Source organism: Amborella trichopoda, chromosome 13 (genome assembly GCF_054954075.1).
Source record: "Amborella trichopoda isolate Santa Cruz 75 chromosome 13, AtrichopodaSantaCruz75HAP2 v2.0, whole genome shotgun sequence".
NCBI lineage: Eukaryota > Viridiplantae > Streptophyta > Magnoliopsida > Amborellales > Amborellaceae > Amborella > Amborella trichopoda.
Window position 1 is genome coordinate 48975585 of NC_142348.1, and position 17975 is coordinate 48993559.

A 17975-nucleotide genomic window follows, 5' to 3' on the forward strand; every position below is an offset into this window, starting at 1 on the left:
TGGTCTATGTAAAAAGATGCCAAGATGACCCAAGAGCGATTATAATCAGTGTTTGCAAAATCGAACCAGAACGGTTAACCAGACATGGGCCCGGAAGTGGTTTAACCGCCCTAATCGGTAAACCGGCCGATTCAACCATTTTAATCGGGTAAGTCCCGGGCCATAAAAAAAGTGTTGAAAAAAATAAAAAAGAGATACAAAAAAATCTATAAATATGGAAAAGCATATAAAGAATGATTAAAACACAACACATTCAAATACAATTGAAAATTAATGAAAAAATAAATTTTAACAAATTGATTTGTGGCTACGGGTATTTTTAAAATTTTCTGAAAAAGATTGGACATTATAATAGTGAGTATTAATGACCAAAACAATTTTTAATCTTTACCATAATATAAAGAATATTAAAACAATGTTTCAAAAATTGACTCGTCCAAGGTAATCGGGACGTGGTCAGGCGAGTTACTCGAGCGTTTGAGTAACTTGCCTAAGTCCAACTCATTTTTTTTAAAAGATAATAAATAAAAAAATTAAGTTACATATAATATATGCCTTTCTTTTTGTCAACCAAATAGAAAATGGCCTATTGGTTAATGCACCTAATGTTAAAGGACCTCTTTATAAAAGGTTTCTCGTTTGATTCTGACAGTACTAAAACAAACAGTTGCTGACAGTGGGATTCGAACCGTTTCTGAACTCCAACAAAATGAAGTACTAAAAAAGAACTCCAACAAAATGAAGTATGAAGTACTAAAAAAGAACTCCAACTAAAATGAAGGAAGGTAATAATGTAATGGAACATGTAAACAAGATGTTTGTTATGGATAAGGACTTAGCCATTGATGGGAATGAAGTCCCCGAGCATATGCAAGTTTTCACAATCTTAAATAACCTTCTACCTTCATGGAAGATACTAACAATTGCACTTAGGTTGAATGCCAAAACTTTTACATTAGGGGACCTACCTATGCAACTAGCCTTAGAGCAAGAATACATAAATAAAGATAAAAGGAGTGAGCTCATGTTTGTTCAAAGACTTCCAAAATCTATCCAAACCAAGCCTAACAACTAGAAATTTCAAGAGATGTTTAACAAGATGAACAAAAGGTTCAAAAACAGAATAACCAAGCCTTACAACCAAGAAACTAAATAAAGACTGCCTAAATGCTTCTTATGTAGTCAGCCAGGGCACTTCAAGAATCGCTGCCCACTTAATAGAAAACAGCAAAATCTAAAGAATAACGAAAATTGTAGCAAGATGCGTGAATTGTTTCTGTGGTTTCTGAGTGCCTGCTTGCAGACCACGATATCAAAAGATGGTGGATAGACTTAGGCACTAATCGGCATATTGCAAGCTCAAAAAGTCTCTTTGAGGACTTCAAAGAAATAAAAGCTGGGGAGAAACGTATCTATATGGGGAACAATATTTATTCTGATGTATTAGATGTAGGAACTTGTAGGTTGTAGGTAGGGGTAATCAACCTTATATTAACTGATGTATATTTTGTCTCTTGTATGAGGCGAAATACTGTATATGTCTCCTTACTCATTAGAAAGGGCTTTGAAGTTCGTTTCTGATAATTGAAAGTATCAATCAGAAATCGTGGACAAATTTATGCTTGGGGACACTTGGTTGATAACTACAACATGTTTATTCTTCATGTAAATGACAAATATGATAATAAAATTTCAACTTATTATGGTTATGTTGATTGTGTAATAGTTATTGATGCATATATTTGACATCTTAGGCTTAACCACATAGGAAAAGATAAAATAAATAGGTTAATAAAGAAATATCTTATTTCAAATCTAAATAACGTGAAATTTCCAACCTGTCAGCACTCCTTGTCAGGAAAAATGATTAAGAAATCATTTAATAAATGGGAAATCATTTAATAAATAGGAGAGAGTTATTGAATGTGATCCACTCAGATATTTGTAGACCCCACAATGTTAAAACTCATAGAGGGATGTTATTGATGATTTTTTTAGTTTTAGATATGTTTATCTAATCCACCATACATCAAAAGCTTTAAAAAAGTTTGAAATATATAAAAGGGAGTAGAAAACAATTGGGTAGGAACATTAAAGTTCTTAGAACTAATTGGGGATGTGAATACACATCTGAAGCTTTCAATAATTATTGCCAATAATATGGTATTAAAAGACATACCACTACGTCTTATACGCCACAGCAAAATGGAATAGCTGAAAGCAGCGATTCAAAAGTCGGCGAGTCGAACCGAACTCGTCCGATTCGACTCGAGAACCGGCAGACCCGATCCGATTCTAGTGAAATATCGGAAATTGCCCGGTTTTGAGAAGAACCGGCAATTCCATGCCGTAAATCGCAATGAAACGTCATGATTCTCTCGATTTTCGATTCATGATGTCATGGCCGACCGATTCTTCAATGGGCATTTTGGTAAATTTTCTACAATGGGCATTTTTGTAAATTTTAGAAAGGACATGTACCTTAAGGTCCGCACACCTCGTCACGTGACTCTCCTCACTTCGCACGCATTATCCTCGTTAGCTACAAAGAGGTATTTATTCGCTACAACTTCCTTCTACTTCTTCGATGTGGGATAATGTAAAGGTATTAACTTGAAACATTAATATATTATATATTTTGTTTGCGCTTTTAATACTATTAAGTAGCATGTGGCTTACTGGTTATAATTTTCTTTCGGCATGTGGAGAGTATGGATTACATTCTGCTTGGAATAAAAAGGGGCGCTTTTATCAACTATTTTTCTTATCAATTTTATTTTTTTGAGGTCAAATTTTTTTTATTTTTTTCTTGTCAATTTTAATTTTTTGAGGACAAATTTTTTCTTATAAATTTTTTTCTTGTCAACTATATTTTTTTGAGGTCAAAATTCTTTTATTTTTTCTTGTCAATTTTATTTTTTTGAGGTCAAATTTTTTTTTGTTTTTTTTCCTGTCAATTTTATTTTTTTGAAGTCAAATTCTTTTCTTAAAAATATTTTTCTTGTCAATTTTATTTTTTTGAGGTCAAATTTCATTCTTATAAAAAAAAACGAAAGGTTTTTTCATCAAGTTCATTTTTTATCAAATTTTTTTATTATAAAAAAAATGAAAGAACTTTTTATCAATTTTACATTTTGTCAAATTTTTTTCTTATCAATAAAATAAAAATTTTCTTATAAAAAAAAATTGAAGGTTCTTATCAATTACTTTTCTTGTCAAATTTCTTTTTTTTGTCAAAAAAAAAAGTAATTAAAAGTTATTGTAAAAAAAAAAAAAGTTCTTATAAAAAAATAATAATACAACAAGTATTTTTGTCTAAGAAAAAATTGAAAGGTTTTTTTATCAATTTCTCTTTTTGTCAAATTTTTTTCTTATCAAAAAAATAAAAGGTTTTTTTTATCAATTTTGCTTTTTGTCAATTTTTTTTCTTATCAATAAAATAAAAATTTTCTTATAAAAAAAAAATGAAAGGTTCTTATCAACTATTTTTCTTGATTTTTTGTCAAAAAAATAAAAGGTTTTTGTCAAAAAAATTAAATGTAATAAAAGGTTATTGTAAAAAAAAAAAGTTCTTATAAAAAAAAAATAATACGACAAGTATTTTTTGTCAAAAAAAAGGTTCTTAATAAAAACAAAGAAAATGTGATACAACAAGCATTTCTTGTAAAAAAAATAAAAGGTTTTTGTCAAAAAAACTAAAATGTTCTTATAAAAAAATCAATATTTATTGTAGTCCATGTATGATTATATACTTCATCCATAATAGTTCTATGATTTTTATTTTATGTGATGTAATTTAATTATTTAAATAAGTTTATATAGATAAAAAATATCTCAATATTGACATATTGATGAAAAAAATGAAAATTAATAATATAGTATCCCTATTTCTTATTGGATTCCTAAAAAAAAACATTTATAATTAATTTTAATAATTTTTTTATATTTTTTCTACAGCTTAATCCAGTCGATTCGGCCGATTCTCAATCCGGATTGCCGATCCATCGATCTGGATGGGTTTTTGGAGTGCCGATCCGGGCCATCGATCCGTTTTTTAAACCACTGGCTGAAAGGCATAATAGAACCCTCTTAGAACTTACTTAATGCCATGAGATAAGAATTAGATTCTATCAAGAAAAGTAAAGTTTGGGATCTATGTGATTTAACATCAGATAAGAAACAAATTAAAATATGATTGATCAATTGATAAATTTAAACCTACGTTAGTAGCAAAGGGTTTTACTTAAAGAAAGGGAGTGGACTATGTCGACACTTATTTCTCAGTCGCAACGTTTATATCCATTCGAATAAGTTTGGCAATTGTTGCATATTATGACCTAGAAATTTACTAAATGGATGTAAATACTGCATTCTTGAATGGTAAACTAAAGGAAACCATCTACATGAAGCAACCTGAGGGCTTCATATTTAAAGGCCAAGACAATAAAGTATTTAAATTAAATAAATCTTTATATGGTTTAAAAAATTCTTCAAGACCATGGTACTTAACATGTCATCCTACATATAGGAAATGAAGTAAATAGATTAGACCATTATGTATCTGTCTTGAAGAGTGTGAGTAAATTCACGATACTCTCATTATATGTAGATGATAACTTATTAACTGGAAATGACTAAGAAATGATTGATAAGGTTAAATCATGGCTTTCTTCTCAGTTTGAGATGAAATATATAGGAGAAGAATCTGATGTCCTACGCATAAAAATAACTAGAGATAGAAAATAAAAAATGTTGTGCTTCAGCCAAGAGATATATTTTGATTTTGTTCTTAAAAGATTTCAAATGAAAAATTGTAAACCATTGTCTACTCTTATTGAAAAGGGAGCAAAGTTGTCTAAGAAGGATTGTCCAATAGAATGACAAAAGACGTTTACGTTTCCTATGCACAAGTTATTGGTAGCTTGATACATTGTAGTAAGCTGTACAAAACCATATTTGAGCTTATGTTCTAGACATGTTAGTAGATATCAAAGTAATCCAGGCACAACTCATTAGAAAGCAGTAAAAATAATTATAAGATACATTAAGGGAACAAAGCATCTAAAATTGTGTTTTCAAGCAGATAAGCTTGAAGGTATAAGATATTCAGATGCAAATTTTGCTAGAGATAAGGCTCATAGTAAATCCACCTAATGGTATGTTTTCCTTTTTGGAGGGACAGTTGTTTTTTGGTCTAGCAAGAAACAAGGGTGTGTAGATAGGTACGCACATGAAGTAGAGTACATTGTATGTACTTTCGCCGTCTGGATACAATGCTTCATAGATGATTTGAAACTATAAATAATCGACAGACAGATCCAAATGTCTTGTGAGAATCAACCTACAATTAAATTAATTCAAATTGAAGCAAATAGCTCGAAAAGAAGACATATAAATATCCAACATCACTACATTCAAGATGTAGTTGAGAAAAGTGAAGTAATTGTTAGTTACTTACCCTCATCAGATATGATCACTGGAACATTAACAAAAAGTCTAAGTGTTGAACTATTGTCTAATCAAACTAGCTTAATGGGACTTAAAAATAGTTAAGTCGTTCAGTCCTTTCATGAGTGATAAATCCGTATTAGCATGAAAATCCTCTTTATGGATATTTGTTGTGAGATGTTTATCCGTGAAAGCGTGAGAAAAACCTCATGATAAAATATTGTCTTAAAAGTCATACTTAAACGTAGGAGTGTGCCTTTGACTTATCATTATACTTGGCCATCATGATCAAGTGGGAGATGTTGACACGTGGTCATGAGGCACCACATCCTACAATTGTAGGCTTCACTACTTTTGTGGGAAGAATATCATGTTTTATTATACTTATACATTCATAAAAGTCTAATAATTATTTATTTTATAAAACTATTTTTTAACGTTCATATGGGTAAGTTGGATGAGTATCCATGAGATTAGGGGATACTTTTTTTCATAGACTCGTTGGAGAAAGATGAACGTTGGGTCATCTTTTCCTTACAACTATGAGAAGCCCGAGAGGAGAGACAGACAGAAAAAAACACGTATAGAGCGTCTAAAAAGTGATCATTCTCTCTCTATTGAGGTTTACATGATTGAGGAGCATCACAACTTTTTTTCTTATTATTTTTGGGGTGCATCTTACTTTTATATTATTTTAAAAATAAGAAGTTTAAAATTTTCCACATAAAAATAACAAGATTAATGATACCCTAAGACCCCCACAAAAATCTAAAAATTTCATAATTAAGAAATTAAAAATTAAAAATATAAAAATATAAAGAGCGTTTTTTTGGACTTGGAGCGTTTGTGTATTGGGCTCATGCCTCAATATAAATATAAAAATAATAAAATAACAATATTTAAATTAAAAATCCCAACTTCTAGAATTGAAAACGACGAGGTGTGGTAGTTGAGGAAGTCGCTGTGAATATGTCACGGGATGTCGGTGGCAGATGGGGACAGAAAATAAATGACACGTGATTTTACATTTACTAATATTACCCATGTCAATCAATAAGAGAAGATATATTCTTCTCAGTTCAAAGTTTACTTACCATTAGTTTTAGGGCCTTAAATTTTTGGAGATGCAACGTTTTAAATTCATAAATTGATCTCAAAAAAAAAAAAAAAAAAATTCGAGATTGAATAGAGACTATCTAATTTTTAAAGGGTGAGATTTAAATGTTAAAAATATTAAATGTCAAATATTTTCTTTTTCAAAGAATGAGAATAGTAATTAGTAATTTAGATCCGAAAACTATTTTAAATAATATTTAAAAAAATCGATCTGAAAATGACATTTTCGAATCGAAAGATAATTTTAAAATAAATAAAAAATAAAAGTTGACCAACATTCAATATATTTTTCGGCCACATTGACCTAATTTTATATTTTATATAAATAATTCATGTTTGAACATAAATTACGCTTTATTCTGACTCTGAGGGAATAGAATTAAACTATCCTCCCGTAAGAAAATAGGGTACGTGTTCTTACAATAACTCCCCTTGGTAATAGAAACAAAATGGTATAAAGTCGTGAGGGATCTTTTCAAAAAGAAGGGGCGGCGTCCTTTTTACCATCTAGAAACCCTAGTGTCTCTTCCGCCATTTAACAACTTCAAAGAGCCCCAAGGTCCATTCGGACCCAACTTCCCTAGTAAGAATTGGACAAAGTATGTTTAGCACCTTCACTTTCAAGTTTGAATAAGAAAACTCTCTCTCTCTCTCTGTTTCAAATCTTGATTTTAAAGTTTAAATGAGGGCTCTCTCTCTTTCTTTCTCCCTAATCTTGATTTTAAAGTTTGAATATGATCTCTCTGTCACTCTCATTCTTTGGAGTTGAATTCAAAAGATTCACTCTCCAACATTGTCTTTGGAGTTGAATTCAAAAGACTCGCCTTCCAACATTGTTTCACACTGAGTACAAAAGAGCTTTTTTTGGAGTTGAATTCAAAAGACTCGCTCTCCAACACTGTTTCACACTGAGTACAAAAGAGCTTTCTTAAAATACATGGGTGTCAATCATTTTTATAAGATTTTATAGTTATAAAAATATGGGTTACTTGTCAAAATACATCTTACTTTTCAACTATCTAACATTTTATAATTTTTCTCTATTCCAATTTTGTGGGTTTTGAAGTCATATAACGATAAAATTGCGAATATTAATATTTTAAGTACGTTTTGACGAATTTCTCTTATTACAATAATCCAAGTTTGTTTCGACTCGAAAAGTCTCCCGCTCTCTCTCCTTGGTTGTTGGCCGTAAACAGCTCCTGGCGGCTACGGCACATGTGGAAGGAACACAAGAAGTTATCGCGCAACGCGATTATTCCAATATCTCGGCGGCTTCGCCTTTAGGAAAGATTAATTATATTATATAGAAGCGAAAAGTGACAAATATAAGAAATTAATTTCCTAAAATATTAGGAACGGGACAAGAACATGTGCTTCTCTTCAATAAAGGAAGTTGATATATTGGTGAGTGGGGTAGTCAGGGGAGTATTAACATAACAAAAGCTTCTTCTCAAAAAACTTAAAATAATAATTTTATTATTATTATTTTCAGTCTGTTTTGAACTTTTTCTATGCTTCCCTTACAATAGAAAACTTATATGTATCCAACCACTTCTATTTTGAATGGAGGGTAAAAACTGCCTCCATTATATTGTCACGTCTTTATACTATATTATTTATAATTTTTATATATAAAATATTTTGACACCAAATTTTAGACGTCTAATCTTCTAATAAACTCGCACTTGTAAAAATCATAAAAATAATATTCTCAATAAAATAAAATAACCAAAATACCTTTGAATGTTTCAAGTGGTATTTTCGCCATTCTATTCTATTGAAAATTAATTTTAATAATTTTTATAGGTGTGTGCCCCAATGAGAAGATGGCATGTACCAAATTTCCTATTCATATAATTTGTATTAAAAAACTAAAAATAAAATACTTTGAGGCGTCGGATCTAAGATCAAATGGTGAGTGACTCACTTGATCAAAATTGAACGGCTGGATAGTAGGGGAAGCATAGATATTCTATAATGTACGGGAAGTATAGAAACCGTTCATGTTACACTTTAAGAATTTATTGAGAAAACAACATCCCTGCACATCTACTCCATAGTCAAAACTCCTATTTGGGAATTTTTTATTATTATTTTCAGTCTAAAATTTTTGGAATTATTTAAAATTTACTTGATGATTATTTTAAAAAAGAAAATGAAATTTGAATTTTTTGACACTAACATATTTTCCTTCAAAAATTGGAAGGTCTCTGCTCAATCTTAAGATATTATATTTTCCTAGTGTATAGAGAGTTCAATTCGTGAATTTTATCTACTAAGGCTCGTCTATGGTTGTAGAGAGTACGTCCCCGAAATTTGGGGAACTAAAATCACTCCTATATGTCTTTTACCTGAGGTAATAAATGGACAGCATTCGCCGGCAGGTATAAGATGTTTTTAATTATCTGGAAATGAAATATATTAACTATTTAATATTGTCCTAAATTCTTCTTGATTTAATTATTGAAGTGCAATAAAAAATGCAAGATCATATATGGTACTAATTTAATATGAATAATTGATTTTTAGATTATTTTGATTAATTTAGCATGATTTGAAAGTGGGTCTTGAAGTAGTCTCGTATCCATAAAAAAATAAAAAATTGCACATAAAAAATCCCTAAAAGGAAACACAAACCAGGTGGTTGGTTTTGTGGCGATGTCTTGAGTTCTACTCTCAATATTAATTCTCGTCCAATCACTAACCTTTACCAATCAATTCCATTGTATGTACTTTCTCAATGCTAAAACTACTTCTCAACTATATTTCATCTTCACCGCCCATCTTAGTGATGGAGGACTACTAGCTACTAATTGTGTTTCAATACAGGCGTGCAGTATATAACCTTCGTAGTATATTAGAAACATGGGAGATTTATAGAAATGTCATATTTTGGTTTTCAAATTTAAAAATAATATCATATATTTCCACTTTTTGATAGTATAAAATATATTTTAATTTATTTTTTGTTTTCATATATTAGATCAAGCTCAAATTTGATACATCTCTATTTTTCACCATCACATATTTAAAAAAGAGAAATGATCTTATAGGACCCTCTCCCACCCATATGTGTATGACCTTAAAAGATCACTATTAAATTTGGTACGGATCTCTAAAAAAGTCAAGTCTCACACCTAAGTGATAACTTGTTTAGAGATCCGTGCCAAATTTAATGGTGATCTTTTAAAGTCTTACACACATGAATGGAAGAGGGTCTTATATGATCACTACTCTTTAAAAAATAATAAACAATAGTAAATAATTTTTATTTATTTAAGTTTATTATATATATATATATGGTGAGAAATGTGGATATACAAAATTTGAGCTTAACTTTATGCTTCAAAAGTGGGACTTCATTACAACCTTATAACATTGAAGTCAGGTGCATATAAAAAATCCACCGGAAAAAGGTGTTTCAAAGTGGGAAAACCTTCCAATTAAGTATCTCGACCTCGGGATGTATGCATGTAAAAAAAAAAAACTTTTCAAGTCCTAAAAGTAGAAAGTTATCCGAACTATCTATTTTCAAGATTCCTAAGTGTTTATAAATCTGATAAGTCTATTCTATTTTTGGATCTTTAAATTTGGAGGTGCATCATACTTGTAAAGTAGTTATATAAACCTCACCCTTTTTTAATTTTGAAAAATAAAATAGATTTTTTCTGTAAAGTGAAAGAATCATTTTTCCATAACGCAAAAACATAAATATTTGTTTTTGAATTGTTGAAAAAAGCTACCCGAAATGATCTGGTTATTTCTTTCACTCACGAGCTGCACTCTTCTCCTAAGTCCATGTTCACTATTATTTGTCGAAGTAGGGAAAAACTGACCTAAAATGAATAAAACTTTCAAAAGAGGAGGACAACGTAAACTTTCCGAATTTCTCGTTGAATTCAAGTCAACAGTCCGCATCAAACAACTCCGCGCCTTACGTCCTCGTTATGAAGCCCCTTCACCTTCTCGGAAGCGAGGAAGGCCTAAACCCTCTCATCAAATGCCTATAAAAGCCCGCCCTTACGGTACCACACCACCACCCATAGTGTTCTCTCTCTCTCTCTCTCTAGCTTTGTACTTGCCATACCTTCTCTCTCTTGCTCTCTACCTAAATCCTTTCCATCTAATATTTTTGTTCCTCATACCCATTTTCTTTCTCTCTAGCTCTTCACTTTTTAACTCCTCTCTATCTCTCTCGCTAACGTTCTATTTCTCTTGAGCACACCCATTCTCTCTCTCAGTGCCCTCTTTCTATCTCTACTTTTCTCGTCCCCACTCTCTCTCTCTCAAATGGATTCTCTCACTCTCCTCAAAATCCTAGTAGGGGTGGTGGCGACAATATTCATCCACCACCTATGGACCCTCCCCCAGAAAAGAAAACAAAAGCAAGAGGCACCCCAACCGCCCGGCTCATGGCCAATACTCGGCCACCTTCCTCTCTTGGCCAACTCCGCCCTACCTCACCGAACCCTTTCAGACCTAGCCGACCGCTACGGCTCGGCGATAACACTGAGACTCGGCTCCCGCCCTACTCTAATAGTAAGCGACTCAGACCTCGCCAAAGAGTGTCTGGCCACAAACGACAGAGTCCTCGCGACTCGACCCGATAACCCCGCTTCGACCCACCTGGCCTACAACCGAGCCATGCTCGGGTTCGCGCCTTATGGACCCCACTGGCGCGAATCCCGCAAAATCGCCACCCTCGAGTTGCTGTCTCATCGACGGCTCGAGCTGCTCAAGCATGTGCGCGTGTCAGAGGTTGATTTGTGCGTCCAGGAGCTCTACGGGCGCTGGGCTGAGAATAAGGGGGAGAAAGCGACGGTGGAGATGAAACAGAGGCTCGAGGATCTGACGTTCAACGTGGTGACACGTATGGTTTCGGGAAAGCGTTATTACGGGACTGGAACGGTAACGGGGGCCGAGGAGGGGGAGGCGAGGCGTTTTCAGCGGCTCATCGAGGAGCTTTTCAGGTTGGCGGCGGTTTTTGATATAACGGACGCGATCCCGTTTTTGAGGTGGGTAGGGATAGGTGGATATAAGGGGGAGATGGAGAGGGTAGCGAGGGAATTGGGGGAGATGTTTGAGAGCTGGGTCGAGGACCGTCGGCACGAGAAAAGCAACGGTCATGATTTCTTGGACGTGTTGATGGAAACTGTGAAGGAGGGGAATTTTCCTACGGCACATACCCCTAATACGATTATCAAAGGAATCACAATGGTAAGCCTGAGATTTTTTTTATGTCTTCAGAGTAATGGATAAAGATAGCGAATAGCAGTTAAGTAATGGGCTGATAATTTGTTTCTTTTCATATAAATTTATTTATTGGGTAAGTATAGTGTTATTATTTCTTGGTTTATTTTAAGGCTATTGATTAGATAGGTTTTTACCAAGCAATTAGCAGGTGATTTTTTCAAAATTGGTACAAAAGAAAAAATTTCATTTGGGTTAATTTTCTAAACAATGGCAAGTTGGTTAGGGCTTTTTGTTTTATTGACAAACTTCAAAGGACTCATTTGGGTCAATTTTCTTGGCAAGTAATTTAGGGTTTTTTGTTTTATGGACAAACTTCAAAGGGCTAATTGGTTTTTAATGTGTGTTTCAAAAATACTTGCCCAAGTCTGGTTTTAGTTCGACTCTAAGCAATTCCGGGTCGGTCTATATTTAATAATACGGATAGTCTGAGATCAACTCGTTTGCTGACAATTAAAGTAAATGTTTAATGGCCGAAGTTGAATCTAGGCCAATCCAATGGTCACAATTGTATTTTGTATTTTATTTTTAATATTTTTAGATGCGCCTTGGTGAAAAATTTGAAGTCTTAAATTTCATATGATTTGGATTTATATAAAAATTATTGAAATTCACATACAAAATGCAGTTATGACCGTTAGATCAGCCCAGATTCAATTTAAAACATTATGCTTATACTATTTCATCCATAGGCCGACATGATCTTTTCCCTTCTTTATATTTAAAAATATAAGCTATAATTAGAGATTAAAACAATTTTGGGGATTTTAAAACCATAATCGTTATCTAACCATCCCGATCTGATCTGACTCGGGTGATCCGTTACCCTGAGTCGTCATAAGTACTTGTATTATAGTTGTGAATAACACATAAACAAGCAGCTTCCAAACTTCTTCTACAAGGTGAAAAATTACTAATTTGTATTAGTTTAAGACAAAGCCTAAGAGACGTTCATGGTTTTTTTGTGCAGAATATAATAATGGCAGGCACTGACACCTCAGCAGCAACGATGACATGGGCGCTGGCAGCACTAGTCAACAACCGCCGCGTCCTCGAGAAGGTCCAGGCCGAGCTGGACCTCCACGTAGGAAGGGACCGGATTGTCGAAGAGGCTGATATCAAACACCTCACATACTTAAATGCAGTGATTAAGGAGACCATGCGCCTCTACCCGGCTGGACCGCTCCTAGTGCCCCACGAGGCCATGGAGAACTGCACCATCGGGGGGTTCAAGGTGCGGGCCGGCACTCGCCTCCTTGTGAATGCATGGAAAATACACAGAGACCCAAGTGCATGGGAAGATGCAGAGGAGTTCAAGCCAGAGAGGTTCCTGACTACTAAGGCACATGTTGATGTCTATGGAAAGCATTTTGAGTACATACCATTTGGCGCTGGGAGGCGGTCGTGCCCGGGGGTTTCGCTGGCTCTTCATGTCATGCATCTTACACTCGCACGCCTGTTGCAGGCGTTCGAGTGGGACACTCTGACGGGGGAGAAGCTCGATATGAGCGAAAATTTCGGACTGACACTTCGTAAGGATGGCCCTCTGGAAGTGACCCTGAAACCTCGCCTCCCGGTGGAGCTATACCATTAATGGAAATTCGACCTTTTTTTCTTTTTAAAAAAGGAAAACATACCATGTAGAACATTGCGTGTGGTGTACAATGTCATACATGGAGCATCCACCGTTAGTTCTTGATACATTACCCTGTTAGGTGCTTATACTCCTCTTTTTTTTTTTACCATTGTTTTTCTATGGATTTGTATTAGAGGCAGCATCACTTCTAATAATATGATAAAAGTTCTTTATGAGCAATGATTAGTGATCAATTCTTGAAATCCTTTCAACAGTTACATTTTATAACATTGAGTCTCTTGCTTCAATGAGACTTCCTCTAGGTGTTTATGTTATGCTATGGTGCATATTATTAGTGTGCACCATTCACACAAAAAAACAAGAGAATGTTACTGTGCATGCGTCTTAGGAACCATCCAGCATCCAACAGCTGATGGACGAACGATTGAAGCTTATCAAAGCATGATAACAATATGCTTACTAGGGAGCACAATATATTTTTCCATGTCCGTTTGACTAGGTGACTAACTAGTTTCATGTCAAGAAAACTACCCTTGTTGGTGTGAAAAAGACTCCCATATAATTTGTATAAAGCTCATAATCTCGTCTCTTATCCTATAAAAATGGCCTTTACGAACAGGAACTCGGGCTTTAAGCTAGATAAGAAGCCTCGCAATTTAAGATCGAAAAATCTTGATATGGCCCGATTCAGTATTCCATATTTTTCTTTTCGTCCTTAAGCACGGTTCACGTGAAATGTTTTCTAGAAAATATTTTTACATTAACAAATTCTCTCATGTGGTCGAATGCTAGAATATTTTTTCATCAATTAGTTACCAATTAGCATGAAAAGGTGTACTTAGACCAATTGACATGAAAATATTTCCATACTTGTCTGCATGAGATAATTTTTTCAAATAAAACATTTTCACGCGAACCAAACTTGCCATTAATATACAATACCAATGCCCAAATGAGTGTTTAAAAAATTTGGCTGGGTTAGCGGAATCAAGGCCCTTGGCGGTCTTAGTCGACGAGTTGGCTTGGGTAACAAAAAAGAAGAAGGTAAAACCATGGGAAAATAGCCAAAAAATGATTGAAAATGACAAAAAAAATAATATAGAAAAAAAGTTCATAAGATGATAAAATCAAAAGCTAAAATTCGATTTCACCTCGAAAGAGCTGCAAATGGAAAAATAAAATAATAATAAAAAAAAGAATAAAGAATCATTTTGGGAAAAAATCGAGGAAAAAAAAAAAGAAAAAACTAACAAATCGATGTTGACTAGTTTTTTGCTTTGATTTAGAAATATTCTTAGGGAATTTATAGATCCATATGATAGGAACATGTTGGGTCAAAATTTAGCGATTTTGGTGAAAAACTGAATTAAACATTCACTTTTCCAATTCCAAGTTAAAAAAATCCCGAAACTTCGACACTAGGTTCCTTCTACGGGCAGAATATGGCTTTTCTGTTGGGATGAAAACGAAGAATTTAAAATGAAATTTAAGTCGTTTCATTAGGATTTGAGGGAGAAAATCAAAGAAGGGGCTTGAATTTTTACGAGCCAATATGTCATGAGATTTTGTATAAAAATCTCATAAAAAATTTCATGACATTAAAATTGTTCTGGATCAACTTTTTTATTGATGTGTGTTCAAATCAATCGATTTGGGCAAATATTTGATAAAGAATAAAGGGAGTGGTTTGTATAAGGTTGCATCTTTAAACAATCAAAGTAAGGCACACCTCTAAATTTGATTATAGATGTAATATTTTGTGTAAAATTATTAGGATGGCTTGAGAATCTATTTTTATCTTTAATTATAAAATCTTAAATTTCAAAAATGCTTCAAATAAAGTAGATCTATAAACATATTTGAAAATGGACAGTCCAAATAATGTGTTGTAAGGTGCACTATTTTTGGACTCGAAAATCATTTTTATTTTTATATTTATACATCTCGATGTCGAAAATGATCAATTAGAGGTTTTTCTAATATCAAAATAGCCTATTATCATGGATTTTTTATGTACACCTTAATTCTACATTTTAAGGTTGCAACCTTATATAAACATTTTCCTAAAAATAATTCCCCAAACATACATGAATATTTTTCTAATTTTCCTTGTTTTTGCATGAAGTAGGGGTTTAGGAAGACTTTCCCAATTCCATGTGAGAATCAACTGGTTACCCCACCGCTAGTGTTCGCAAAGTTGGCCGGTCCAACTCAGAACTGGGCAGTCAACTGGAACAGAGCGCTGGCCGATCCAGTTTTTGCCTATATAGGTGGTTCGGACCAATATTTTACATTTTTTTCAAAAAAATAGTAAACCACAAAAAACAAGGGATCTTTTTGTAATTTTTTTTTATTTTACCATTTTCCATATATTGGAGAGTATTATGGCTATGAATACTTATTTATACATTTTTCTATCATTTTTTGGAAATTTTCGAAAATACTCCTAGGCACAAATCCATTATTAAAAATCAAATTTTCACTAATTTTTCAACTTCATTTGGGTTTACTTTGTTTAATTATCCTTTAAATATACTTTTCATAGTTTTTGAATTTGATCGGCCAGGGCCTACCAGGTTAAGTCGAGTGAATCGGTCGGTTTAACGGTTAATTAAATTGAACCTTTTGCCAGTTTTGAGTTTGGTCCGATTCATCAAACACTGCCTACCAATTTTGAGTCGATTCGGGCGGTTTAGGGTCGACTCACCGGTTTGTTGAACACTCCGCCATACTAAGCATCGTACTCATTAGGGACTTACCTTGACGTTAGTCATCTCGTATTGGCAATAGTGGACCTTTTGTTTTTTTAATGGAAATGTATACTATAAGACTATTTACTGCTAGTATAAGGATGTCACAAGTATTATTAACCGTTAGATATGAGATCTAGTGATTGGAGATGTGTCATTGATCTGTCACAAAATCAAAAATAAAATTTCATGAAAGTTGTGACACACTTCGATCTATCGGATTCATGTCTAATGGTTAATAATGATTGTGACCTCCTTGTATTAAAAGTTAATGATCTTACAAAATACAATTTTTTTTTTTTTAATTGTTTTTTTTTACCTCTAGGGTAATACGATGCCTAGAAATCAAACCATTCCACATTTGGCACGGTTGGACATTTGCAACATCAAACTATCCTAAGTCTCAATCTACGGCAGGTATGGGGCGGTTTGATGTTAGAAATATTAAGCTACTCCATATAAACAAAAAATATTTACATCCAATGGGGAGAAAAACTGAAATAAGAATCACTACCAAAAAGTTAAGATTGCGGGTAAAATTAGGAAAGATATGGAGGATGTGGTAATCCTGTATTTTGTTTTTCAGTTCTTACATAGTTTTTCCAATAGTATCAATTTTTCCACATTGTAGTTGCTTTAATTTCTTAACAAAGAAACTCAATCCCATTTGCATTTTTCTATTAATCGCATTTAATTAAGAATTAAATTTAGACACATTTCGAACATGGTGTTGAAATGTATTTTATTTTCAAATTACACAGTATTTAAGGTTCAGAAGAATAATATCATAAGAACATTTACACGGGTAAAACTCAGCACGATTGTATATGCCAAATTCTTTAAATTATACGTTCATATTGCCAAAAGAGTGTTCGATAAAGAAATCGCAAATCACCGTCCACTTTGAACGAGTATCAATGACTTAGTTTTAAGTTTTAGGAAAGACATCTTCTAATATTTTTTATGATAAAGTAATAGGAAACCTAGCTATAATAGGATGATAATTAAAGGATGAAGTTTATTAAAGGATGAAGTTTCTTTATAGGGCCTAGGCTTTATGAAAACAAAATAAAGCCACATCTTAAATCCTCTTCCGAAATACACTTTGGGCATAAAAAATCTTCATAAAAGCTCTAAAATCAATTTCCAACACTATAACATTTGAAACTAAAAAAAAAGTACCGATCTTGCATATATGTTAACACTTATTTTTAGGGTGAAATCAGTGCTCTAGATGATTTCTTGCAATATACAATATTTTTATGACTTGAAATTCTAGTTTTTTTTCACAACCATAAATTCAACACTTGAATTATATTTTTTGATGAGTTATGAGGTGATGATTTACTTATTTTGATAGGGCTGCAACCCTATCTAATCATTTCCCATAATTAAATAAGGAAAAAGTTTATATAAGGTTGACGTTTTAAATTTTGAATTAAGGAGCACCTCAAAGCTCTATCAAAAAAGGTTATTTTGACATTATAAACTATCTAATCAATCATCTTGACATCGAGTTGTATTCATTTTAAAAAATAAAGAATAAGAAAAAGATTTCAAGTTTAAAACATTGTGGATCTTGCAACACATTATTTAGACCGTCATTTATTTTAAAAAATAAAAAATAAAAAAAAGATTTCAAGTTTAAAACATTGTGGATCTTGCACCACATTATTTAGACCGTCATTTTTTAGATTTTCAAGTGTCTATAGAACTTTTTAGATTTTAACCATTTAGACTGTTCAAAATTTTATAATTAAATATAAAAATAAAATTTTGAATCATCTTAAAAGTTTTCGACAACAAAAATT

At 32.9% G+C, this 17975-nt stretch overlaps 1 protein-coding gene across 1 annotated transcript; it reads left to right on the plus strand.

The window, feature by feature from the left end:
• Window positions 1-10541: 10541 nt before the first annotated feature.
• Window positions 10542-13633, plus strand: LOC18446031 (xanthotoxin 5-hydroxylase CYP82C4). The gene is made up of 2 exons (XM_006856157.4): window positions 10542-11784; window positions 12788-13633. The coding sequence occupies exons 1-2, from the start codon at window positions 10858-10860 to the stop codon at window positions 13409-13411; spliced, it is 1551 nt and encodes a 516-aa protein (XP_006856219.3). The 5' UTR covers window positions 10542-10857; the 3' UTR covers window positions 13412-13633.
• Window positions 13634-17975: the final 4342 nt, after the last annotated feature.

Coding starts and splice junctions, on each gene's coding strand:
- LOC18446031 (XM_006856157.4), top strand. CDS start 10,858: ATGGATTCTCTCACTCTCCTCAAAATCCTAGTAGGGGTGGTGGCGACA. Junction 11,785..12,787: donor TTATCAAAGGAATCACAATG/GTAAGCCTGAGA, acceptor TTTTTTGTGCAG/AATATAATAATGGCAGGCAC.